The sequence below is a fragment of the Polypterus senegalus genome, chromosome 12 (assembly GCF_016835505.1).
Source record: "Polypterus senegalus isolate Bchr_013 chromosome 12, ASM1683550v1, whole genome shotgun sequence".
NCBI classification, from domain to species: Eukaryota; Metazoa; Chordata; class Cladistia; order Polypteriformes; family Polypteridae; genus Polypterus; species Polypterus senegalus.
The window spans coordinates 4,734,827-4,762,574 of record NC_053165.1 but is presented as its reverse complement, the minus strand read 5'-3'; the positions used below and the strand labels follow the sequence as shown (position 1 = coordinate 4,762,574).

The 27,748-nt window shown below is 43.7% G+C and overlaps 2 protein-coding genes across 6 annotated transcripts in view; both read right to left on the bottom strand.

The window, feature by feature from the left end:
- prickle2b (prickle homolog 2b) overlaps positions 1-4,707 on the bottom strand; it is a 156,740-nt gene extending 152,033 nt beyond the window's left edge. The window contains exon 1 of one of the 2 annotated variants that reach the window (XM_039773032.1): positions 4,681-4,707. In XM_039773032.1, the coding sequence (XP_039628966.1) occupies positions 4,681-4,689 (9 nt within the window). In that variant the 5' untranslated portion in view covers positions 4,690-4,707. Of the gene's footprint in view, positions 1-1,083; positions 1,168-4,680 lie in introns of those variants that run through there. The other variant, XM_039773031.1, reaches the window with a different exon arrangement.
- A 15,547-nt stretch (positions 4,708-20,254) lies between these two features.
- adamts9 (ADAM metallopeptidase with thrombospondin type 1 motif, 9) overlaps positions 20,255-27,748 on the bottom strand; it is a 235,057-nt gene continuing 227,563 nt past the window's right edge. For all 4 annotated transcript variants that reach the window (XM_039772882.1, XM_039772884.1, XM_039772881.1 and 1 more), the window contains 2 exons: positions 21,996-22,091; positions 20,255-21,840 (listed from right to left, as the gene is read on the bottom strand). In XM_039772882.1, the coding sequence (XP_039628816.1) occupies positions 22,005-22,091 (87 nt within the window). In that variant the 3' untranslated portion in view covers positions 20,255-21,840; positions 21,996-22,004. The remainder of the gene's footprint in view (positions 21,841-21,995; positions 22,092-27,748) is intronic.

The window sequence follows — 27,748 nt, the reverse complement described above, 5'->3', positions numbered from 1 at the left end:
ATTCATTGCCGCTATAGGGTTTCACATTCTCAGCCATGACAAACCTGAAGTGATGGGGACTTCCGTACTAGAGAGTACGGAATGAGACCCCCTCATCTACAAAGCTCACATACAGTAGCTTTTCTCAAATTGTAAGTCATTCTACTCAATTCCCGTTTATTTTGGTATAATTCCCAGGAGGTGCAGAGTGTTGTGACAAGTTATCAGGTTAAATGCTTTTATAAAAATGCCACTATAAATTGAACCAATCTCTAAATTCAGAATTAGTATGCAGTACTAGGGTGTTGTACCGTGTTAGCCATTATGTATGTAATGAGAAGTCAAGCAAAATGACACCTTTTATTGGCAAACTAACAAGATGACAATATGCAAGCTTTCCAGGCAAGTCAGGCGCGTTCTTCAGGCGAGATGGTTCCAAACTGACTGAAGGGGCCCGAGTTGCCTTCAAAGCCTGCATACTGTACAGGGTTTAGTTAGCCAATAAAAGGTGTCATTTGGCTTGACTTCTCATTACAGAATTAGCACAAAATGAGGAGTTCAAACAGCAAAAACTGATTAACAAATATGGAAAGGAACAATATCTGTCCATTCATACCAAAATGAACTGAATCTACTCCATGTCATATCAAGAGTAATTTCGCTTTTGTCTTTCGGGTTTGTTAAGGAGGTGGCGTAATTGTACTTTTGGAGTAAAAAAAAAAAAAAAAACGTCTTCATCGCATTACTTTCTTATACTTCAGGGGGAAAAAGTCAAATTAGTAACAAATATGTGTGATTGTGTTTTCTACGAGCCTCATTGTAGCCTTTAATTCTCACGGGGCTTAACTCAAGTTACAAAAGCAGAAAGTAAAAGACGACCATCTCTGTCAGGCTCTCGTCATCGCCGTCCCGGCTCTTAGGCAGGCACCTTTTACAGCTGCGGCTCGTTTTGCCAAGTACCCCCCGAAACACCTTGAGGAAAGGAAGAGCGTGGTAAACGGACACGAAGCCAGGATGTACGCTCTTAATCATTAACTTTCCTTATCTGACAAGAGGATGGCGATCGTAAAAGCAATAAAGGTATCGAGCGGAGCGGGTACTTACCGATCTGCCGGAGTGTCGCTTTCTGGCGCCGCGAGCGAACATGACAAGAGCCGGAGAGTGGCGGCGCATAGTAGAGCTCACTTTCATTCACACCAGACGTGAGATCAGTCCATCCCACCCTTCGACATTCCCCACGCCCACCCCTTCATTAATACCACTCGGCGGGCCAAGAGTGTCCGAAAAGCCCCGCCCTGTTAGACTGGAGCGTACGACTGGAGTTGCCACAAAATTAAAGTGGAAACCAGTCTTCTGGAAGCGACCGTCCGACCCCTAGGGACGTCCAGCAACTTGCTGGTATCAACAACTTTCCAGTGCGGCTGGTCCGTACGAGTGCGTTGTGCAATATAAAGAGAAGTAAATAAACAAATCAAACATCGGCGGTTTCCAGCAAGTAGGCTACGAAGAAAGGCTCGACGTCAGAGATGCCAGGGGAGCTAAACTACAGCTGGTCAAACACTGTAAGCGCCAGCAAACACAGATCGGGTTTGGCTTTAATGGACGACTTTCACAGCATACAACATCTTAACCTTACGTGAAGTGTAACGCGACATCATTAAAGTGCACACTCGAGTATAAAGGAGCGATGCCAAGGCTTACGAAGTTTATGCGTTATTTAGAGTGAAAAGGGGGTGCTCATTTGAGACAATTTAACGGATCAATTTAATTGGGTACGTCACAAAAGTCAACGCAACAAGCTAAGCTAAAGCGGCCCTAAACGCTGCGCCCATGTCTGCCTGCGGGGAGACCGCAGTTCCTCCCTGTTTGAGTATGCCTGCTTTTACTTTTCTTTTTCCCCTACGGCTACATGCAGGGTTAACTGTCACTGTGTAAATCGACCCCCATGGAAATGCACCGTGCATTCTTTAAAAGAAAAAAAAAAGTGTGCCAGAGTGGTACTTCTGGGCGATGGCACGGGGATCCGTTTTTGGTTTCCTGAAGAACCTTCCGCGGTTCAGGTATCGGAAGGTATCCTCATTTATAGTTATTCATAACAAGCTCCATAAAAAAGCATGAATATGATAACAGATGTGTAAAATACAAATAAATGTTTGGCAGATTTTGAAAGGACTTTCGTTGTATATAACAATACAAGCTAAGTTCAGCTTTTGTTGATCTGTTCGTATCCTGCTAGGTCGTCTTCGAGACAGTAAAGGTTTCTGTTTTGTCCACATATCATGTACCCTTTTCAAAGCCTAAAGAACCAACTTCATGTGCAAACAGTCCTTGGATAGGATGGGGAAGGGAGCACACACACAAACCACTAAGCTGCCGCTACAGATCCAGTATCGTTTAGAGTGTGCAAGGCGCTGGCGCCCCGTCCTGGTTTGGTTCCCATAATGCCGCCAATTCTGAAGCTGCTCAGAGTCCCCCCGACCTCGATTATGCGAATTCACAAAAAAAATGGATGGAGGGCTGGATGTTGGGGCAGATCTATCAGCTGGGGGTTCTGGGTGGGCACCCAGGGGTTTGTGAAGGTAAAGGGGAGCCTTTTACCAATCAATTGGCCCCAACCCGATTAAAACGGTCACGCTGCAATGTCAAAAGTAGGACGTACAGTCTATTCAGAAGCTAAACCAGGGGTGGGGGTGGTCTCATTCCGGACTTGGCTGTATGATTTTAAGAATACTTACGACCTATGTAAATGGATGTGACCAAAATTTACAATAAGGTTACAAAGACGGATGTAATGACTTGTACTTTAAAATTGCCACCCCGTTATATATTTGTGTTTATGTTCACACTGCGATGGATTGGTGCCCTGCCTGGGGGATTGCTCCTGCCTTGTGCCTGCTACTTGCTAGGGTAGGCTCCAGCTGCCCCGCGATCCTGCCCTGGACATGCGGGTTCAGAAGATGTATGGACGACACGTCTCTCGTGGCACGGAGTTTCCATGCCTGATTTGGCAGAGCTGATACCAATCCTGACAGCAAAAGGAAGATGCCAAACCATTGCCCAGCTCCAGTCCATCTCGACGTTCACAACAAGGAATCGGCAAATTTACAGAACATCGAGAGCTGAGGAAACACTTCGGTCTCCACGGAAGAGGAACACAAGCGGTAACTAACCTGGGAAGTGAATCGAAGTCGTTTGCGCAGCGAGGCTGTCACATTAAACACTGCGCCACACACCGCCCAACGCTGACATTTGAAGCACTGTTTTGACGGATTGGGGGATTTGCCTGACTTGAGGAAATGCAAGGAAGCCTTCCCTTTTCTACACGTACGCTGCTAAATTTACTGCAGCCGATGTCGTGACACAGCGACCCAGCAACAAGAGGCACTTGCAATCCGCTGTGCCACCCCGCCACCTGCTCGTGTTAATTGGCTAATAAGCACAATTGACATTAGCGTTGACTTCACACCGGATTAGCAAACACCGGATTCCCCTTTCCCAGCAGCTGTTGGACTTGTCCCCATATCTTAATAGTGGGCAACAGCTTCACCAGTAAACACAGCGTAGGATGGGCGGCTCGAGAAAGCAACGTCGTGGTTTGGACAGAAAAACGCTCTTCGTTTGAATTCCGCAAAATATGCATGTAGTTGTGTTGCCATAGTTGGTTGGCTACTCATCCTGCATCTTTATAACATAAAATTCCCAAAACCGCTTAATTCAATGTAGGGTCAGGACTGAACAGACCCCGGCAGCACCAAGAGCGGCACAAACAGGATGAGCGTCCCAGGGTAACTTAGCGTCGTCAACAACGCCGTAATATGCACGTCTTTGTGAACTTGGAGATACACCGAGCGCCTGCTCCGAACTACCTGTAACGCTGTCCTCGCCCAGCTTCTCGTTCACTTTCTACATAATGGCAACATACTTTATATCTCTCTCATTTGGATCCGCACCTCTGCCATCATACCACCTGGGCGAGTAAACCAACACAAACTTCTACGGCCAAAGAGTCCGGCGTTGGTATCCGTGAGGATGGCTCCTACTCGGGACCACAAAGACGGTCACATGACAGACTTTCTTACTGCATACCAAAATGGTTCACAAGCTTATCAAATGCCACTTCCCTGAAATAGATTCATATTTCCACTACTTACCTTTTTCCCGGAGGATTCCAGGAGCCTCCTATGAAATTCGACGATTTGCGGCGGAGGACTTAACCGCCTGACGCTGCGACGCTGATTGGTAGGCGACCGCTGACGTCCCCCACGTGACCAGCCGGGAGCGAAGACTTGCTTTTCGCGCCATTTCAAATGCTTGTGACGGTGGGAGTTCGCGCTCACGATGGCGAAATAAAATTACGAGCGCGCTGCACGGCCGCGTTTGGTTGAACAGCAGCGTTTATTTCGACATACAAGGTTATGTGACAAAAACGTGCAAAAGAAAACGATGAAAGAATGGTGGCGTAAAACTGCGGCGGAGAAAATATATAAAAAATCATTGAAGAAAAGCATGAACACTACGGCGGTTTCCTCGATATCTTCGACATGGGTGAGCACAAACAGTGGCGGCTGGCCAATAGAGGGCGCTAGGGCGCCGCCCTCCCTGAACCACACACACAAAATAATAATTATATAAATTATTTAAATGTATAATTATATGATGTGATATATTAGAAAATCTTCTGTAAAAAATAAATGTTTTCACCATCACCATATAACTTCTCTGCCTGTCAGCACGTCTCAATTTCAGCTGAGGGGCGATCGAGATATCGCCCAAAGGAGGCGGGTCTTTGTAGAATTTAGTCAAATGCTGATTCAAGATATAAATATATTCAAGATGTGACATAAAATTTAGCCAATCAGCGTCCTCAAATCTTAACTGAAATGGGCGATTTTTCTGTCGCCCCAAGCAGCTAAAATCAAGGATGGTCTGTAGTGGCGCAATTTTCAATTAACATTACGTGACAATGGTGGACTCAGGTGTTGTTAATTCGGACACGAACCCAACTCTGTTCAATCTCTACTCCAATATCCGTTTGAGAAGAGAACTTTGGCAGAAAAACTGAAGGTAAAGGAGCTGGGTCCAGATCAGCCTAACCTCTTAATCAGACAGCAGATAAGCGAAAAAGGGAAGAAGTACACGCGAAGCTACTCTTCCAGTTGGTACACCAAAAAGGCCTGGCTATGTGGATGCGTTTCTGCTAATGCCTTATTTTGTTTCCCGTGCTTGTTGTTTAAAGCAACTGGGACAGATCCTGCTTGGACAGTTACGGGAGTGAGAGATATGAAGCACCTGTCCGAGAAAGTAAGAAAACATGAGAACACCAGGACACACATGGATAATTCCGTCAAACTAGCCATTTTGGGAAGAGTAAACATCGCTACTCAGTTAGACGACGGTCACAGGATTGCGATAAGAAAACACAACGAGGAGGTAGATAAAAATCGGTATATTTTATCCAAGATAATTGATTGTGTTAAATTTTGTGGGGCTTTTGAGTTGGCCTTGCGTGGGCACGATGAGACTGACTCGTCAGACAACCCTGGCATTTTTAAGGGTTTAGTGGATTTTGTTGCCTCGCTAGACAGTGTGCTAGACAGTGTGTTCCTGTACAAATAAGTAAAAAAAAGATGCAGTTTTTTTTTCCCACCACAGTTATTTTCCTGTACATGGTTGTCCTCACATTTGTCGTGTGTGTATATATATATATATATATATATATATATATATATATATATATACTGAAATAATTGATCAGACATGATTTAATAATGTTCTTTAACTTTGTCTGCATTGCAATAAATCATATTGCTTTGATTTGTGAAGAATTGTTTGAGAAATTGTTTGCTGTACCACAGCCCCACCTCAAAACATTTTCACCAGCCGCCACTGCACAAATATATCCGTCGTTAAAATTATATTAATGCAGTTCACTAGTTTTCATTTATTGTACAAATGTGATCTTTGTCCTCCCTGCCTGTAAGACTGTGCTTCAAGGGTGGTTCGGTGAGCTGACGTCCCGAATTGAGGCTACGCAGCCTGGTTTTATGCGTTGTCTCCGGGAATTGTCAGCTGTTTTAAGGCCGCCGAAACGCCAAGTGAACCCCGAGCAGAGGGACCTCGTTTTCCATTGCATTTTACAAGGCGCACAATAATCCCCCAACATTTTTCAATTTTATTTACCCCTGCCACTCTCGCCGGCTTAATGAGTCGTGTACCCAATATTGAACCACACAATTTGGTTGGCCTATACACGAATATCTCAGTTTAGGGCTTGTCAGTCAGACGTGGAGCCCCAATATCGTGTATTTACAGAATCCCAACGGCATAACGCCAACACAGTTACAGTTGGATGAAGTGTGAGCCATTTAATGTGAATGGTGTCCACATTCTTGATAAGGCGGAATATCTGTGGCAAATTCTTATTGGCGAATTGTCTGTAAAATGCATGTATGTGCTTTTCTTTATTTGGGAAAACCTGTGCGTTATGCGAAAACTGTGCGTTGGATTCGAGTGCGAGAAAAAGTTGTCCAGAATTCCTGTGCGAAGGACCTGCTTTCATTCAGGAAACACCAAATTCATCCTTAGGGGTACTGCATCTGAGGAGGCTGCTGTGAATGCGGAACTTGATGGCCAGCAATAATGCAGCCTCAGAATGACTTGATGGTCAAAGTTTACTTGTCCCCTCTACTGCTGATTCACCAATCAAAAATCAGTACTCGCTAGAACCCGCCCTCTCGGCTTTGATGAGTGAAAGTGACAGATTTCATCAGAATTCACTTTACTGGTCAAATACTGTACACTGTGTACTGGAAATTTGTCTAAGTAGTATTAATGCAATCCACAAGGACAACGTATCCAAAAATAACCCTAGCAGGCCTTTTAACTTCTTTCTAGCCACAGGTTCAAATAGCATAGGTTTGGGTGCTGAGCAGAGCCAAGGGCTCACTGGTACGCAGCATGAGAGCCATAGGTTCAAGGCATTGATTGTTTTCTTTGTTAATGTGTTTTCCCTGAGTGGAAAACTTACCTTGAATTTTATTTAGTTAAATTACCCCTCTTTTGTACTTTTGAGTTCTTGGTCATTTTGGGTTTAGGGTATGCACTGTAGCACCGAAAAATGTGAATTGTTTAAAAATGTTAAAGTCCTAGACTTCTGATCCTGAATAGATTCCTTACAGCAGTGTGTGGTTAGTTTTATGCTTTGCAGCTAAAACCTTGGCAAGATAAGACAAGCATACAGTCTCTCGTGCAATACGGTATTCCCATATGTTCAGTCTCTTAGGTCATAGTTTGAATGTATATCATAATAAATGTCATTTGAAGCACAGAATGCACATCTGTGCCCACAGGTCAGCTGTTCCCATCACGTTCAGATGAAATTTGATTAGTATGTTAGCAGAGTGAACCTAACTTTAGTAATTTAATTCCTTATAAAGGGAGTAGAATATTGTCAATTACCTTTTTTCATGGCAGGGAATGTCCTTGTTTTTGTTGCAGAAAGACGTTTATTCAGCTGAAAAGCAACCATAATAATGCAAATGTGATTTTTAGTGAGGATTAAATCAACTTGTGCTTGAAGCATACGACATGGGGCATACTGCATGCTGCAAAAGATATCATTTGATATGATTTGACTTTTTGCCAAAACATCACTTTTGGGGAGTTCTGTTTGTATGACTTTCACCAAAAACAATTTACATCTCCTGCCGTTCTATGGTTCTGCAAGTATTTTCACCATAAATTCTTTAACCTCCATATTTAGTGCATGAATATTTGTTACAACTCCACATACAATTCACATAGTTTTACCCCCATTAATAACGTAGTGCCCTGCAGGGTCCAATATTTATCCTATTTGTTCAGATTTTCACTGCTTGGTCTTTTAACTTTAGCTAGCATGAAAGATCTGGCCACACCAGTTCCTCTTCCAGTTCAAACCTGATCCTTAAGTGGATCTCTGGCAAAAGTACAGTAATTGACATCTAGGAAGTGAGATGCTTTTTCACTTATGTTGATGATAAAGACATTAATGGTTCTGGGTTACACTTTTTTTATTTATGTCTAAACAAATTAATTCTTTAATTCAAAAAAACTGCAGAAATGTCCTGAAAGATCAGCATCTGATTGTTGCTGAGAAGAATGTCTGCCTTCTCCCTGGCACAGAAGAGCACGTTTCCTTATCCCCCAAAATTAGTCAGATTTGACGATGGTGCTCTTTCAGCTTTTTGCTTTTCCACTTCTCCTTGTATTTTAGTGATGCTCTCAAACACCAGTTTCATACGATTTTCACATTCCAGCCCTGTAGAAGAATTCTAGGCCTTTTTTCTTTTTGCTTTGTCTTCTAATTCTATTAATTTATTTTGAAGTGCTTTACATTCTTTTTGTATGCCAGTTAGTGGTTTTTTTTTTTCCATCTGCCATTTATTCAAGCTGATCAATGTGGGATGTTAACATGTAGACTTGCATCATTATATTCATTTTACTCTCCATTTTTGTAAATTATACTTTCAGTGCTTACCTTAGCATTTGACTTTATCCTTCATTTCCTGCTTAGTGATTCATACCTTCTTGCCTTTCATATTCATCCCTACTTTAACTGTTACCTTCCTGAGATCAAGAGCGTTTTCTGTATAATTGTCTAAAGTTTTTTGTGACATCTGCAAACTACTTGGTGTGGGTGTTTAGATGTGGAGCACATCTCTGGGTCCAGTCCAGGACTGCAGTGGCTGTAATGGGGCCTATGTCTGTCACCTCTTCCTCTGCACTGGTGCATAAGCCCCCCCTGCGTAGCACCACTCGTTTCTTCTTTGGCAGTTCTTGTCCATTTTTGGACAAATTCTAAAAGAAACTTTACCAACAGTGTTAGATTATGGGATATTCAAAATAATTGAAGAATATCAAAATTTTAGCTTTGATGCTAAGGAGAATTATCTCAAACATCTGTTCCACACAAATGTGTTGCCATAAACAGAAAATGGGTTAAAAAATACATGTATGTTATTGCTTGATAACCATCTTTATCCAAAGGCAAAATAGCCATATTTGTTAGAATTCGTTTGTTTTGCCTGGTGGCGTGACATGCTCAGGGTCACACAGTGTCAGTGGTGGGATTTGAGTTCACAGCCTTAACCACTACACCACACTACCGGCCAGTACTTGTGGAACTACAAACATGGAACATATATGATGTAGTAATGAAGTACCGGTAAGAAACAAAGCAAGCTAAATTTGTGTAACAGTAAAAGCACACTGGAAATAATTCTCCAAAGGAAACAAAGACCTAGCGGTTTTAAAAGCGCCAGTGTGTAGCACACATAAAAGCCAAAAGACAGGGAAACACAAGAAGGGCATTTTATTCTGGGAAAAGTTATTGGATGTATTAAATTCCCTTGATTCACTGAAGAGATTAGAGTCAAAGAACATTCACAGTGCATGTAAAATCTATGATGCAATACATTCCTGCAGTAAATCAGATTAAGGCTTTTGATGCCTTTTTTTTTTTTTTTTAAACAGAACTTAATCAAATCAGAGCAAGAGAGATCGATCTCAAACACCACGGACATCCCGCTTTGAATGCATGTGCACACTTTCTTTCTCTTGTAGAAACTTTGAATTGACATTAAATTTCCATGAATTTTAATGATTTGTAATTTTATTTTAACAGAACTTGCCACAATTATTTCTCACTCAGGTTGTCTTTCTTGGGGTGTGTTTTTTATGTTTCGTCTCCATGCTGATGAAACAGTAAGGCGTATCGAAAAATTGTGTTACGGTCACTACTGTGGCTTTAGCATCCGTGTTTGCTGCTGAGGTTACCAGTGAGCCAGTACCAAGAATGGTGGGAATGGGAGCCAAACTGGGACAGGATTTTAGTGCATTATAAGACACATTACCCTGTATTGGGTTAATTTAGTAACACCGCAAGATTTCAAGGAATTATCATGTAATATTGCTTAGTATCTTTTCTTGAAGAGTATCCTGGGATAGCACATGATTTCATAGGATCCATGTAAAACAAAGAGTGATTAATTTGTTAATTTTATTAGGTCATGTAAGACTTTCGCTTTTCAGATTAGTTACATAAACTGTCTCTGATGAAATAAAAGCTTCTTTGGGATGCATGCCATGCAGGTCGATCCGGCTGGGTATCCCACCTGAGCACTAAAATCCGTCTCGGGGTCGTATCAATAAAAGCTTTGTTTAACAAGTGCCTGGGTCATATTTCATCCTGGTGACATCTTGTCTTTACCATCTGACGGCTTGACCACTTCCACTTCAAGATCGGCTCTTGGCTTTGTGCCTCTTAAAGCATGAATGGGCAACGTGCCAGTGTTAGTCTTTGAATTTAAGACTGTGGAATCGGCCACATTAAATACAGCAGAGCTGACATTCTTTTCATTCTCTTTATGAGTTCTGCATATTCTTCTCTCAGAAAAGGTTCACATTATGGAAAAATGAGGTGAAGAGAAACACAACTGAGTTTGGGCACTAATGCTAATGATGTTTTATGCATTTATACTGAAGATCACCCCTCTGTGCTTTACATCTTCATTATAAGACTACTGTTCCTTATTTCTCCAATAAGTGGTATTCAAGGTGAAGTTACCGGCTCACAGTCGCACAGTGAGTCAGAGTTGGGTATTGAATAAGATTATATGTCATGCATTTCCAGAGTAGACCCCAGCATAATGCACTTTATATCTACACTCCAATGCACACTATGGGGTGAGCCTTCATAAAAACAGTGTCTCAGATGACACTTTCCTGGCACGAGACAGTTCACATTATCAGAGTATAACCCTTGTGGGCCTTTCTTGTGATGGGACGCCAGTCTCTGTTCACTCCCCCTGGTTAAGTTACATGCAGCAGGCAAAGTAAATTATAGAACCTGCTGTGCCACCCCTTGTGCCTGACTGAAGCCACGTGGACATTGGAGGGTCACAGAAAATGTTTGTAAACGGGAGTGTGAAAGAGGTGACACTCAAAATGTACAAGTGTTCTCCCAATCCTAAAGAAACCTATAGAGAGAGTTGAACACACTGCTAGCAGAAGTCACCTGGGTGGAAATTTAAGTTGAACTTAAAAATGAACAACTGTTGATTATTTCCTCTCACAGTCCAAAGACATGCAGGTTAGGGACATTGGCGATTCTAAATTGTCCCTAGTGGGTGCCTGGTGTGTGTGGCGCCCTGCCCGGGGTTTGTTTCCTGCCTGGCTGGGATTGGCTCCAGCAGACCCCCGTGACCCTGTAGTTAGGATATAGTGGGTTGGATGATGGATGGATGTTGATAATTTCCTTCTATAAAGCCGCATTATGTTTCTGTGTTATCAGTGCATGTTCCTGACCCCCTGTGTTGTGGTGTTTGTGTGAAAGATCAAGTCCTATACAATGACTGCAGAAAGTATTCAGACGCCTTTTATGTTCAGTACACTTTTGAGTTGTAGATTTAATTTTAAATGGATAATTTTTCCATTTTTGCCCATCAACCTGCAATCGGTAGCCCATAATGACAGGATGTTTTCAGAAAGGTTTCTACATTTATCACAAATCAAAAACTGACATCTCTCATCCTTGTAAGTATTCACACCTCTAATTTATCACTTTATAGAATCCCCTTTGAAAGCAATTTCAGCTTTGAGTCTTTACAGTAAGTCTCTACACGTTTTGCGCACCTGGGTTTGGGCAATTGATTCCATTTTTCCTGGTATATCCTCTCAAGCTCCATTAGATTGCAGGAGACGTATTTCCATCTTCATGTCTCTCCACACATTTTTGGACATGGGGCTGGGCCACTCGAGGGCAGTCGGAGACTTGTCATTGTCTTAGCTGTATTCCATGGGTCATTGTCATGCTAAAAGTTCAATCATCGGCACAGGCTGAGGTGGCTTGCACAATTGGAGAAATTTTACTCGTAAACCTGGTGGTTATGTCCTCTTTGACAAAGGCAGTACCAGAAGCATTAGTTGTGGATGTGCTGGTATGTTTTGCCTTAGGTCTGGCAGACTGTAGTGGTGGTCCCCATTTTTAAAAAGAGGCATAAGAGGACATGTTCCAGTTCCCAACAGCTGACAGTCTTCATCCTGTCAGGAACACCTATACAGGGGTACAGGAATGGAGGCACCACCTGAGAACGACTGTGGAACAGCTTGCCAGTCGTTTGTTCCAGCGCAGGGGTTTGCAGACGCTCTCTACATGCACTTTGTGGAGTTGGATATTTGTGTTTGCGTGTATGATGTTAAGCCAAGTCCACTCATTGCGGCTATCAGACCCTAACAAAGGGGTGTCTTATCTTTTTTCCTGCTGATGATTTTCGTGGACAGCATACAAAAGTGAGGCTAAGGTTTGGGGTGTTTAAGGGTTGTACATCAGGCACTGCAAATGATATCCTCCTGGCTTTATCAGAATGTGGCCTATAGCCATCAAATGGTGATCTGCACCACAAGATGAGTGTAACGTAAATGGGGCAAGAATCAGCACTTCCAAATCTATGGATCTGGTCCTCTGCAGGGGTAAAGCAATTTAGACTGTTACATTCTTTTTGGGAATTCTGGATCCTGCTGGCCAGAGTGCTTTTTTGTGGTATTTTGGACACATTTTCAATCCAAAGGCCTGATGTCCGGTTTCTCTTAGTCATGCCAGGTGTGACAATGTCAGTATGTATGTCGCTGCACTTTACAAGACTGGCATCTGATTTCTATTAAGGATTCTAATTCATATTTGAATGACATAATGGATTACATTTTATATGGTAAAGAGGAGCGAGCTAAGAGAGTGTGGGCAGCTGCCACAGAACATTCAGCACATCACATTTAGTGTTTTAATGGCATCACCAGCCCCTCAAGCTGTACCTGCACCTTTGATTACCTCAATGCCTCCACAATCCACTAATTGTTTTAAATGAGCAATAAATCAGAACATCAGTCTGGGATGATGAAGAGTCTGCCGCTGGGGCTTCTCCCTGGCATTTGGCTATGTTGTTGCCACGCTGCTTTGTGCTCGGACGAAGCTGAGATTTCAGACCTGCTTTCCTTCATTAAAGGACGAGGCAACCCGTGCTGCAGACGTCCCAGATGCCACTCCTGCACACGCTCCACACGTTTTGTTGCTGAGAATCAAAGTTACCCGACACCCACCGCAGTAATCGCTTTGCACAGTAGGCTGCGTTCCATTTACCTCGGATGTTGGAGCCGGAAATGATGTCACACTCGAGTTGACCACGTTACTGTCAAATGTTCTGTAAACCAAAATGGACGCTCCCATGGAAACTTTTCTTGTGGTTGTACTGCAGTTGTGTGGGAATACAGACCAGTACTGAACAATGCTTGTGTACAAGCAGGGGGTCAGTCGGGCACACACACACACGTACGCACGTCAAGGTCTATGGGCCGTCCTAGACACCAACCTTCTCACATCTCCATTAGAATTGGTGTTGGGTCAGTAGAAGGCTGTCTGTCAGGACCAGTAGTCAGACATTTCTCTGCGATGTGCCCATGTGCTGCCCTGGCACACTCTGATGTACTTTGTGGGCATGCCAGCCTGCCATAGTTACTGTTTCACTCACAGAAAGAAACTGTACAAGTCGGGGCAGGCTGGGTAAACAGTCCGAGATAGCGAGGCGAGTAACCAAAAGGCGGCACTGGGTACTTCATTCAAAGCTAATCTATTGCACCTAAAGGGCAGAATCACTGGGCACCAGCACAAGGTGGCACCTCTTCATTAGCTGTGGCTGGGTACACACTTATCTGTTGTTACACAAAAGGACATTTTTTAAAATTCTTAAATCTGTTTCAGAGTTACAGGGAAAGGCAGAAAGCAGAATTCGGTCTGGAGCCAGCCCATGAATGAGGGGCCCATTCATGCACACGTGGACCCCCACATGGGGCCAAAGCTGTCCATCTTTAGGGATGTGGGACAGAATCCCACACACACGGGGAGAACATGCAAGCTCCACACAAACAATGACCAGGTGGTGTATTCGAAGCAGACATACATCAGTGTTAGTCTTGGGGGGCTTTGAATGATTGGCTATTACACGCTGATATAAGATGGCATTGGTTTAAGTCTTGATGCACTCAGGGCGGCAGGCATTTGTGTGACGGGCCGTCTTAGAGGAGGTCTGTTTTGAGAGAGTGGAATGGCCACAAGTGGTCTTTGGCAGGAAGTGGCCGTCTTGCATAAGGGCAGTAGCAGGCGGAGTGACGGGATGTTGTGTTGTGTCTCTTGGTAACCTGACGAGTGTAACGGACTTCTGTCCTTTTTACAAATGCAAAGTTGCAAGAGAAAATGTGCAAACCCTCTGCAGTTCATGGCATGAAGTACTCATAAGTCACAAACACAAAGTGCTTCAGCTAATAACACACACAGACACCTAACTGGATTGCTCCTTGTCGATACTGACGATGAGTCACATGTCACCTGCAGGAGCAGGTGTCCTTCTAGTTGTTCTGGACTGAGGGTGTTAAAAGCGACGCACAACCGAGGTAGGTGGGTACCAAAATAGGTAGATTTGAAAGGACCCTCAAACATACCCGCTACATCTAGCAGCTCTTAAGGCCTGTCCTCTGTCACCATTCAGTCTGTCACTAAGGCTTCATAAAGTGCCACTGCTATAGAAGACCTCCTGTATTGTTTCAGTTTCAAAGCAGGTGGGCACTGTGACAGCCCGTGTAGTGGGAATTGGTGTCACCAGCATGATCAGGATGATGGTGTAAGACAGGAATACACGGACACAAACAGGGTTGGGTTTTTTGAAAAATAAAGTGAGGTTTTATTTACAGGTCCACTTTAAACAAAAATAATGTCCTGCGGAATTTATATATCAATACACAGTCCAATACCGCAAAGGACACACAAAAACAATAATTAAATGGAGTCCAAAAATGACTATCTACAGCATTTACAGTGCTGCCTGAAAGTCCCCAAATGAAAAAGTAAAATACACACAAATTAGTGAAACCCAATATATACACAAAAGCAAAATGTGAAGCTGTCTTCATCCACAGTGATACAAGTTAGGAAGCTGCTCCTTCAAACAGTGTATAGTACAGGAATCACTCAAAAATATTCAAAATACAGAAAAAAAAGTGTATATACAAAAATAAACAGTGCACCAATAACCACAACCCAATAAATACCTCCACCAAATTTAATCCAGAGATATTTATATATACAAGAAAAAATATTTAATATTTACAATAATCACGGCACAAGCAGTAGTGCTTGGTAAATTCAAATCGCTATTCTACCAAGTACCTTTCTCTAGCAAGATCTAGTCAGAAGAACCAGCCTCTAGAGGCCGTAATTCCTTTTTGTAATCGGCGCCCTCGCGCCAACCAATTAAACTGCTCTACGTCATCCCTCCATTGGCACACGATGATGTGAATGCATCTTAGAAAGGTGACTTCTCCTGTCCCGCATAATTACTATAAAAATTTGAACAGCCGGCGTGTGTGCGTAGCTGTGCCAGTCTTTGAGACGCAGACTGCTCTTCTGCCTTAAGTGAAAGTAAGCGCTTTTCAATTTTTTCCTCCTTCCTACAACCCAGATGACTGCAAACACGGGATCCCTTTTCTAAACCGTGGTAAACTAATATTAAGGTGCTTCACACTTTCTTTTGCTCCTGTAGTGATATGAGGTTGCGGGAGGCACTCGCAGGAGTGGAGGACCGACAATGTCATACGGGCCAGTCAATGGCAAGGCCACCTCTCCAGTCTACACGAGACCCACCACGACACTCCCCAAAAGGCACTAATATGGTCAGTGAAGACGTCTCAGTGCACTATATAAAAGCAATGAAAAAGGCAAGTTTCCTTTCTTTATACTTTTTTGTCCTTTTTTTCCACAAACAGGTTAATACTGCAAAGGGCACTTAACTCATTTTATTTAATTGCTTGTAATGCCAGCAAGGCACATTACCACAGGCACACCTTCATCTAACGACTGCACACCAGTGGCCCACACGTTCCACATCATGAAGACCTTCAAGAGGCTGCCCTGGACTTTACTGCATGTGGTCTCTTGTGGTAGGCCACCTGGACTCGCCTGTCGGACAAAGACTGGGGTGGTAGGTACCGTATCTGTTTGCTCCATAAGATCATGCTAAGCTGTCAGCCCTGGGCAGATGATGAGTCTCTGATTTGTTCATTGCTTTCATTAAGAATCAGTCGTCCATGTTAAGGGGTCAACTCAGAGATCTCTGATATGCAGGCGGGTGGATATTGGACTATCTGTCGGGAAGATCTCTGTCGATGAGACTCAAAGACTGTGCCAGGGATGCAGAGGTGACTAGCACTGGAGCACCACAATGAACTGTGTGGACCCTATTACTCTTCAACCTGTCACTTTGAGAAATTCTTAGGTGACTCTGCACTTAGACATATCGAGACGAAGGCCAGGAGTCAGGTGGAGAACTGCGCATTGACGCTTCGCTGCACCCAAAAGCCTCGACACCTGGTTACTATACAAGGAGTGGATGTGGTCCACAATGACAATGACAGGCTGGACTAGTCTCATAACACGGAGGAACTGGAGAAGAAAGGGCAGGGCTTCTTTAATGCGGGTAGGGACATCCTTTACAGTATGGTGCAGTGGGCCAGGAACATCAAGTCAAGTAAGGCCCACCGAATCAACAAGCTAATTAAAAGGGCAGAGTCAGTTATGGGACATACTGTGGACCCCCTGGAGGTAGTGGAGGAGCAGAGAATGAGGACACAACTCGGAGCCACTATGAACGACGCTGCACATCCTCGCTGGGACTTCCCCAGCATTGAAGACTTTAAATAAACAAAATATTTAGCAGAAGTGGGTTAGCAAACACTACGGGGGCTCCTTCATACATATGACGGTACGCCTTTATAGCGCCTCTCTGACTGGGGCTGCTTTTTCATAACTCAGGTGTGTATTTATTTATTGATCTTCTGTAAAAGTCAACTAGAGTTGGTTTGCTCATTTGTTTGATCTATCAGTCTGTCATATAGTGTCTTTCACATCCGCCCATCCATCACCGTGTGTCGGCTTCGTTCATTAGAGCTTCAGAGCCTGCAGTCTACAGACGGTTTGGGGGGAAAAGCAGACATGGTTTCTGTGAATCAGTACAACATTCTGATTTTGATCAAAATGACATCGGGGGTTGCTGGGGACAAATGGGCTGAAGGGATGTGTGTGTGTGTGTGTGTGTGTGTGTGTGTGTGTGTGTGAAGCTCTGGAAACATGAGAAGACGAAAGACATCTCCATGGACTGAAAACTGGTGCCCTTCTTACCTCACCTGACTGATATAAAATGCCGTATATGAAAGACCTGCTTGGCATTTGAGAGAAACGTGCGCAACTCCGTGTGATCGCTTCAATGCGTAATGCCTGTACTGTGTAACTGACATGAAAGGAGCTATATAATCAGGTACTTCTGTTACTCCTCTTACTGCAGGGCTGGAGCTATTCACACAGGCCGACTTCTTGGTGCCGAATGGCTGCTTTGATGCTGCTGCTTGTATTTGAGCTGAAGGCTGAGGAGGAGGGCACTGATGCCAACCTTCAGGTGGGTGGTAAATGTGTAACGCTGAGAGTCGTAGCCACTGATAAAGCAAGGCGTAAAATGTATGGTTGAGGAGATGGGGCTTCGGAGCGCTCCTGTGGGGCTCCCAAGTGCCGGACAGCTGAAAATCCTATTGTGTGCTCTGTTGGCAGTTTAATTTCATCATGGAAATCGTCCCTGAGGCCAAAGTGAATGTCGCTCATGCATGAAATGAAACCGAGTTTGTATGAAATTGATTCTGTGACCAGAGAGTCCTGAATCAGTGAGACGAAAGAAAGCGAGCCTCGTGCTTTGTGTCTGCTTTGTTCTGAGCAGCCACTTCTAGACGGCCATGCTGACCAGGGGGGTCCTAGCACATTAAAGCAATCAGATGTGAGCTGCAGATGTAAAGCACAACACTGGCCTGTTTGTGCCATCTTGGCCACTTTACAAGTTGGTGATGTCCCTGTAGCCAACAGAGTGATGTGTTTTTGAAGAAGGAAGCAAATATGAAGGCAGACGAGGAAGGCGAAGGTGGAGAAATGGGGAAGAATTTTATCAGTTTACTGCGAGTTTAACATTCAAGTCAATGTTTACTAAGCACACTACAGATAATAGAAACAGTCCACAAAAATGTGTCCCAGACACAGCCTCCAGAATGATGAGAGTGCATCAGTGTGCGTGCCAACATCGGATACACCTCTACCACATGAAACGACTTCTAGTCGACTCCAGCTGCTGATCTCGTCGCCGGACCACATTCATTTACATGACTGAAAATCGCCGGGCAAGTCGAGTTTGGTGACTGCGTGATGACTTTCAGGCACAGATGTGCTCGCCTCTTTTTCTTACAGTTTGTGCAAAGGGGTAACCGGTACAGAAAGTCCCCCAAATTCTATCGTAGCACATAAAACACGAGACATCGGACAGACAAGTTTGTCTTTGCTTTGTGAGGTCCAAAACACCCACCTTCCTTAGTCCTCATGGCTGCATTACAAGCACAGTACTTCTGGATGAACACTTGTTGGTTTTTGGCTCTCATGCACACATCTGCAACTGAAGACCAAGTCAGACCTGACAAGGGCAAGTCGTTGGTTTGTCACACCAGACGACTGGCCATCACGGCATTGCATCGCCAACTGCCTCTGACTCGCTAAGATTATCTAAATCAATGCTACGAGTGAACTGATGTGACAAGGCCTGTAGACAGTTCAGGATGGATGGTGACAATGGACATGGGGCTCACTTTACACCGTGCTTATTTACAGAATCACACACAACTCTTCTGTATGAGGACTGCTAGCGTCACGGGGCTGTGTAGCACTTATATCAGCCATAAGCGAGTCACATGGTAACAAATGTTCTGTGGCCAGTGATGTCATGGCGTGCCGTTTTCTCCGCACTCCGCTCTGTCAGCATCACTAAACCAGTCACTATCTTTGTGTTGACTTTGTATGTTCTCCCCATGGCCCTCTAAATACAGTGTCTTAACCCCACCGATTTGGGCCCACCTGGCAGGCCTGACTGGAGCCAGTGTGCGCGTGGATGCCATATGAAGGACTGTCTCCTGTCCTGCTCCTGATGCTGCTGGCTCCAGTTTCTAGAATGGAGAATTGGATTACGTTTGGGCGCATTATGATGCAGATAAGAAAGATGGGGTAGCGACACCAGCCCAGAATGTGAGCACACACTGCGTTACGACTACAGGGCTTTGCGGCTGAGTTTGTGTACCTAATGAAACAAATCTGTAAAGAGAGCAGCTAAATGTGCTGAAAAAGAACCAAATGGTATTACGCTACACGCGCGTTTTAAATTGCTAATGTGGGCACGGCCGAGTCATTCTCTGTCGGTTGGTCACTCACAGAAAATTAACAAAGGATGTTCATTCAGGACAGGAAGCTGGCCGGACTGTGAGCTGCGAATCTGCAATCTGACCAAACTTTGTCTGCATTTCATTTTCTCCGTCAATTTTTTTAAATTGATGGTTTTATTTTGTGTTTTGAAGTTTATTATTTTATTTTCACTCTGCGTGTACCTTATGTATTAAGTATGTAATATTTGGTTCTTTTACCATTTATTATTGTGCTACAACAGTGTCTTTGTTGTCTTAGGCAAAAGAGTTAGCATGTCTTGTTGAAAGTTTGACTGTGGTCCTTTGGGTGGCATTTTGGTGCTCAAGTCTTTTGATCTCCTGGTCTCTGACTTGTGCTCGTCATTTGACTTTCACTTTTCTTCCTGTGCCCAGGACTGTCTGTTTGCCGTGGTGGTGGTGAACCTCGCGGCACCTCAGGACACGTCAACAACTGGACAGGAGCGAGGAGGGACACCACAATGGGGGGTCACCCAGTGTTGGAATGAGGCGAGTCCTACTGTGTGTTTGGTGGAGAGGGGGCCTACGGCGTGATGGTGCAGAATTGTGGACAAGGTGACAAAAAACTGTCAGAGTTGTCACAAAATGGGTAGAATGGTTGACTATGTGACATAGTGACTTGAACAGAATAAGAGAGCACTCGGCAGCATTTGGGCTCAGATCTCTTACGTTAAATTGTGGTGTGTGAACCCTGTAGCCATTCGGTACTGAAGACAACTCGGGCAGAGGAGAAAGTGATAGGAGGGGCGGCACAAGCTGTCACCAGCGTCACACCACCTGGAGTGGTCTTCTACTTCAGCAGGTTTGTAGTTCACTTTCTCCCATTCTTCAGCTCAGAGGTGGTGGAATGGGACAATCCCAGAATCCATAAAAACTAATTAAACTGAAGCCGACATGTCTAGGAAAATAATTTATTTTGTAAATGGCAAACAGTACAAGTGACACATCTCAGTGCTTATTTTAATAAACACAAATTAGACACAAACAAGACAATAGTTTTCCGTCAATAATTTAAATGTAGTAAATGCCAATTGATGCTCCTAACAGTATGACAGTAGCATCAATAGTGACCCCTGAGGGCCCTCGAACCACAGCACAGGAGCACCCGAAGTAACCACACTGATTCCATAGGCTGTGGAAATAACATAAGACAATGAAGACAAAAAAAAAGAACAATAATAAGAATAATAATAATACTGGATGGAGGGAAGTCAAGGCTGAGTAAGTGATGCGGCTGATCTGAGGTACGAGTGAAGTGGTCATGCGGTTTGAGTAGGCGTTACAGTTGTGTTCTTCATCACTCTGTTCAGTACCTTTATAAAGTAGGGGAGCTCAACCTGCCGAACTCCAGACCCGTCTGGCAGTGCATCCCAGCACCGGGCAGTAACCAGAATGATCAGCTAAAGTTACAGCTCTTACCTTGTTGTTCTTTGTTAAGGCCAATGTGAAGTAACCCTGGGCCTACCAACGCTATTTGTCGAATACTTCACCCCGGCGTGCCACTTAGCCTCTTCATCCCGCTTTTTTGGCAGAGTTAATGTCCATTTCAGCACTGTCAGGGTTCTGGTTGATAACCTTTGGAGATTTAGCCATGTTGTCACAACAGCTCAGACTGGTGAGACTGGGGGCTTCCTGCGATAGGCAGTGTAAGGCACTTAAGTGACAGGCTATAGTACTCGTAATGGGGCACAAGGTGGCAGGCCAGTGGCAGCACAGAGAGGGTCATGTCCTGCTTATTTTCATCACAGTAAAACATTTTCACATTTTGACACCTGTTAGGTCACAGTTTTACATTAGAGGTAACAAAATCCAGAAGGCGCCAAAAAAGGGAAGGAAAAAGCACAACTTTAAAAAAACGAGGCGTGCAATTAAAGCATCCCTAATGCTGAATACTGCTGGTGGTGTTAGTGCCAATGGTGTTTACCGCCATTTTGCAACTGTATCGGTCACACCTGAGGCCTGCTGGTTCAGAGAGCAGGGTGGGCAGATGTGCAGCTCTTTCACGCTGGTCGGAGGCCTCATCTTGGCCATTTATACTCACTAATGCTCAAACGTTGGTAAAGACAACAGATTATAGCACAGCCCCGTCAACGAGCCCGCCAGGAGCCGAATCACCACACAGCAGGAGACGAGGTACCTGCACCTGGGCTATGCTAAGAGGGCAGCAGCACCACCTGCTGTGTGAATCCTGGGCAGCTCCTGGCATCACAAGAAATGGACCTGGACAGCAGCACCAAAATGAATAATGACTTACTGACCCAAAAAAACAGATTTAGAAATGAGGCGAGTTAATGGAAAAAATGCACTTGAACAACAAAAGTATACTTCATAGACCATGCATCTTATAAAAATATAAATAAATAAAGTTCAGGTATGTACAAAATGTACACAATATTCTGTATGTACAGCTTACAGGCCTCCAAGGTAACATTATAACTTAAGATTCTGACACTGCCAATGGTTGGATTTTTTCCAAAGTATCTGCAAAACAAACATAAGAGCATCACATGAAAACAAATTAACTTCCATTAAATCTGTCAAAGTTAAAAAGATGAGATTTAACATAAAGGATGTCAACTAATCAATAAATATCAACAGACAGGCAAGTCTTTGCATTCCAGGAGGTCGTCACTCACCTCTGTCACCTACACCCCGACCTGTAGGCCTGTGCCAGACGACGGCGTGCACTTCCCACAGTAGCCACCACACTTTCCAGTCACTCTGCTGCCATCCTGTGGGCAAAGAGAGGAATTGTTAGAAGTTCATCTCTGACATCAAGTCCTTAAATGGATCGTTTAGGCCTGCATCAGTGTCTTTCATGCTTATCCATTTTATTGTGCATATTATGATATACTGTATATATGTACTGTATATGTAGTATAAGTCCAAAGTGGATTGTTTAGGCCTGTATCAGTGCTTTTCATATTTTTGTGTACATTTCATTTTACATCTGCATTTGCTTTTTTGAAATTTTACTTGTACTGCATAATGCCATTTAGCAGCCAGTAGCACTACATAGCCTGCCTTTTTCATACAAGACGTACATTTCTCATTAGTGCTTAATTACACATCTGGGTTGCAGGGGGCTGCAGCCTGGTAGTTTAGGGTGCAGAAAAAGGAACCAACCCTGGATGGATGCCAGTCCCTTATAGGGCCCACTCATACACTCGCATGCCACATTGTACTCGTATCTCCAAGGGGTGCACCCCCTCTCCTGATGCTCGGTGACATCATGTACGTACAAATATGAATGCACTGCGATCTCCAAGAGGGGCATCTCTCCTACCCCAGCCTGGGGATGCCATGTACCCTTCAGCTGGCACTGCTCACGGTCACACAATACACAGAGTGCAGTACGTGAGCAGATCAGAATTCCCGATAAACCTACACGCACATCTTTAGGGATCTCTCAGTCATCAGCAGTGGACAATCAAAATGCCAAGGTCAACCAAACTATGAAGACCGTAGGCAGGATCCAGCTTTGTGGAGTTTTCACTGCCTTTTTTCCTGTTGTCATCTGGCCATAGCTATTGTTAAAAAATAATAAATGAATGACTGCACTGCATCATCACTTGTGGGATAAATAGGAAACAGTTTCAGCAAATTTTCAGTTATTCTATATACCATATTATTACTTCAGGATAACCTTTGTGGTGTCTCTTTTAATTTTTATATACAATGTATACACATAATTACTAGCTGTGCTACCCATCTAGAATGGGTTTAAATCGAATTACTCAATGCAGAGCTCATGTTTATGTGGTAGACGGCTCGTCCATTTGGTCTCGTATAATAATAAGCACCTGATCCTTTTCATCTTCGGATAGAGCTGTCCATGTTCGCCACTTCCCCTTTTGCCTTAATTGTAATTGACTTGTTATTTAAGGCTCAGACTCCCCTAATTCTCTTTTTCTTAATTACTTGCCAAACAACGAGATACAAAATGAGCCAACACCTTTCCAGCTAACCTGAGACCATCCTGCAACATTTGTGAACCAGTAACGGCGCACCGCACGTTATCCAGTTGACTTGAGCGTTCCTAGGTGTCATCGTCTTTCTTTCTCTGTACGTTGATCATTAGTTTGCTCAGAGGTTGATGCGCTTGATGCTTCCTGAGCAGCTCTTCTTTTCTCCACCCTAGCGGCCCGCTTCTACTCTTCTTTCATCGGCCATCTTTTTGTGTTAACACTGATTAAGTCAGTGTTTGTGTTGCAATTACTTGGTATGTTTTTCTTAATTTTTCACTTAAGCTGGCACTCAAGTCTTCAATCTGCCACAAGAATGATTTAAGATATGAAGAGGTAGGGGACGTAACGGCGAAGGTGGGGGAGATGAGAATGGCGCCCATACACATGCACTGCATGGCCAACCTGCTGCCAAGAGCTGATTCTACAATAAATAAAAATAAAAAGAGGAGTAACCTTGGAGGTCAATTAAAACTCAGAAAGCAGACAGTAGAGGTCACGTAGTATGTGTTTACCAAATTTCAGGTCAAACGGTTTGCAAGGTGATTTAAAATCATGGACAGACAAACGGACAGCCACGGTAGCGTATTAAATAAGAAGATAAAGAAAGGTGAAGGTCTCAGGAGTGTCGTTCTGCTCGGGTCCACACAACATTGTGGCGATGCTCTTGGAAAAATGAAAATTGGCAGTTTTAGAAATGTCTGCTGTGCCAGGATGAGACCCTGCCAAGTCATGGAGGAGTTCAATTAACATCAAGAATCGATTTCTAATTAAGAACGAGGTTGGGGCTTGTGGGCCTCACTTACAGTAGCTGGTCATCTGTTGGCCGACTTCACAGCTCGTTTTTGTTAGGTTGCCATTTAACAAAATAAGCAACGCAGAAGACTAAAGTGTTAAAAACCAATTAAATAAAGGAAACAGACGTCAATTAGCAGCAGAAATTGGACACCGATTAAGAAAGTAGCAGGAAGGAAAACCTGCAGCCACACCGGCCCCCCTGGATCAAAGTTGGCCACCATACAGTTTCAGAACGGTGCAGGTGTGTCCCCCAGTGGGTTAAGTGACATCACGGGTTCAAAGTCCGGTGCTTGCGCTGCTAGAACCTTCTAAATGGTGTCCACATTGCTGTCTTGTTTAGCTTCATATACGAGTTACGCCGCAAGCAGAGCAGCAGTGATGTTAAGATTTATTTTTATTTCTCTTTCCGACTGAGGTAACTGAATATGATGATACTCGTTACACATAATTACGTGCCACTGAGAGACGTACATATAGAAGTATACGGTCGATGGCTGTCAGGCGCTAATCAGCAAAAATAATAATTATATTTCAACTAATGAAAAAAAAATAAAGAACAAAGCCTAATTTCTGTTTACGCAGACTTTGACATAGTAGACTCAACAAACCTTGGGGTGTTTTTCTATTTTTTTGTATTTTCAAGACCCTCTGAATTTCAGCATCTTGTCAGAAGCCCACATCTCAGACAAGAAGTGGTTTGTTGTGGGTAAACAAGACACCAGTGAAGGCCAACTTGTCTTTTTAAGGATTATAGCGCCCCTGGCCCCTTTTCTTCTCTTGCCAAGTCAAGTGTTTACTTGATTAACATGAGAAAGCCGCTGTCTTCACTCTCTCTAACTCGTCAGGAAGTCAGCAGGGGCTCAGGGGAAAGTTGGAGGAAATCAGGAGGTGCAGGTTGCATTCCCAGAGTGGACCATTCAAGTCGGCCTGACCTTCACGACCTGGTCATCGGTAGCCATGTGTGAGGCAGCTTAAGTCCACTGTGAGCACCAACGTGAGATCCCAGGACTGGCATTCTGTTCAAAGCCATTTGTGCCTGACATGAGCGGGCGTCTTGTCCACATGCACCATATGCTGCTGTGGCGGCCCACCTTGGCTCTAAAGCTGAGCTAATTGGGTTTGGACGGATGTAAGCACGTCTGTCTGAAGGACCAGGAGTAGGAAGAGTTTTAATCAGTGAATCATTATTTTATGTATTGGCCTCCTGGATGAATGACCCAGATTTAAATGAGATATTTTTCATTATTGTATTTACAAGCAGTAAACTATTTAAAATATAACACCTTCTGGCAGGAAGCATCACCCCAAGTCCCAGCACCAATGCAGGTCTTGAATACAATTACAAAACAGTTTAGTTTAGGGTCATAGAGTGCTGGAGCATCAGGGACCGACCGTGGACGGAGCAACACCTGCCACCACTGGCCCAACTTGGAATTACCTGTGCGGGATGGAAAAAGCACAGGGAGAACATACAAACTCTTAGCGGGCAGTGAGCTTCAGATTCAAGAGGCTTCATCCATGAAGCAGCCACACGTGAATGTGATTTTATTAAACGGTTTGGGGTACAGTCACATTAAGAAGGTCAGCACTGGTGATGGAGTAACCACCTTGTAAACTGTGACTTGAGTTTTCAGGCCAGGAAGACGCACGTTTTGAGGTAAGGCCGTTCTACTCTCTAAACGTGGCACCAGATATGGGGAACATGTGGCATGTTAATTATCACATGGAAGTAAGAATTTCACTGGACTCGCTACATGTGACAATAAGGACCCTGTAATGAGGTTAGGACACAAGAGGGTGTTGTAGTCAGGGGTACCGCTACTTCAGGGTAAGCTGGTAGTTTCATGTAAGGAAGACGGACATTCTGATGTCAGGGAGTTCACCTCACTAATGATGGTGTCGGAGAGTGCGATCTGAGCTCTGTACACGGGACAATAAGGAGCATTTTCATTTTCTGAAAACACCGTCTCTGTAAGGAGCACTTCCACACTGTCCCACTAGGTGTCGCTGTGTACATGTTTAGTGGGAGACCTCTGCTAGATTTCACTTGGGTTATTTTCTTTCAGGCAGGATTTTCAAAACCAAATGCACCTTCATGATGTCCCTTCCCCACTGAGGATTGAGGTTCCTTAGCCCACTGAAGTAGGACATGGCCTGTAATTCTGGGCAGCATTTGGTGTCAATCCCGAATGTCATTTTCACTGTTGCTCTATAAACTCTCAGATGAGTTGTCCTTCATTTTGTTTTATGGTGTAGTTATTGGGTGATTAACACAACATTCACTCAGCGTCTTTAGAATGAATGTACTCGTCACCGTGTTATATGGGAAGTCAGCGATTATCAACATGAAGATTAGAGGCCTTGACCAGTGAAGGGCAGGGGGTCTTCAATTCAAAAGCACAACACTATGTGAAGGGTTCCCTGTTTATGGACTACTTTCATTTTCCAGAGGTATTTAATTAACTATTTTAGCAAAAATAAAAATACGTGCCTTTGGAATGTTGTCCGCATATGGCTCGATGGCCTGATGTGTGGATTACGCGACACGAGTAATGGCAGATTTTTTCGTCAATGTTTTTTGATGTTTGCTGTTCTGTCAGAGATGTTGCTATGTCCGTTCTTCACAAAAACATCAGATTACATTTTTTTTTTCTCACCCATCACTACAAACTACAAGGAATAGGAAACATTAAAAAAAAAATTATGGGTGGAGTTTTCCTTTAAATTAAAAGACTTGCGGCACTTTCCAGTGCTGGTGACTGTGCTAAGCTTTCTGTTTGATTACAGGTCCAATTATATTCACAGATGACAGAACCATGTAAATCCATAGAAAGTGAAGTCAGAATTGTGACCCCTTTGTACAGCTTTCCATATTCTGTATTTATAATAGCATATACTGTACACCTGCAGTATTTGTTGTTATTTGCTGCTGATAATGCTAGCATCAACTGTCTGCTTTGGCAGTACTTCAAGATAGGCCATTAAAAATGTGTATTATATGATGCCATACAGTACAAGGCATACCAATATAAAACACAAAGATCATAACCCAGTAAAAGTTAAGTGTCAAGTCCTGCTACAGAGAGATGAGCAGCCTGCTGTATTTTACATGGCAGGTCTTGTGACGTTTGTTAGCCTCCCTTTAATGGTGCACCTTTCAGATCCTCATAGTGATAAGAAAAGGCCGTACTCTGGGACAGAATGAAGCTAATGATGTACCGTATGGTGTATTGATTGGCCTCTGTGCAACACTGTCATAGTGGCGACCATAATATACAGGCCAGGTGACTAACTACTATGTCATCCTGAAGAATTTACAAAAGGGCTCACAAAGTAAAATCGATATACGGGGAGGTATGGTTCTGCAGAACAGGATGGCATTGGGTTCATTATGAAAGGTCATATATCAGGGGTATCCAACTCCAGTCCTGGTGGACTGCAGGTTTTCATTCTAACCATCTTCTTAATTGGTGAGCCATTTTTGTTGTTGATTCACTCGTTTGGCCTTCATTTTAATTGACGTGACTCAGACCCCTTTGTTGTTTCTCTTTCTTTAATGAGCAGCCAAACAACAATGAGACACAAAACAAGCCGCCACATGATCAGCTAACTGCAAAATAAAGAAA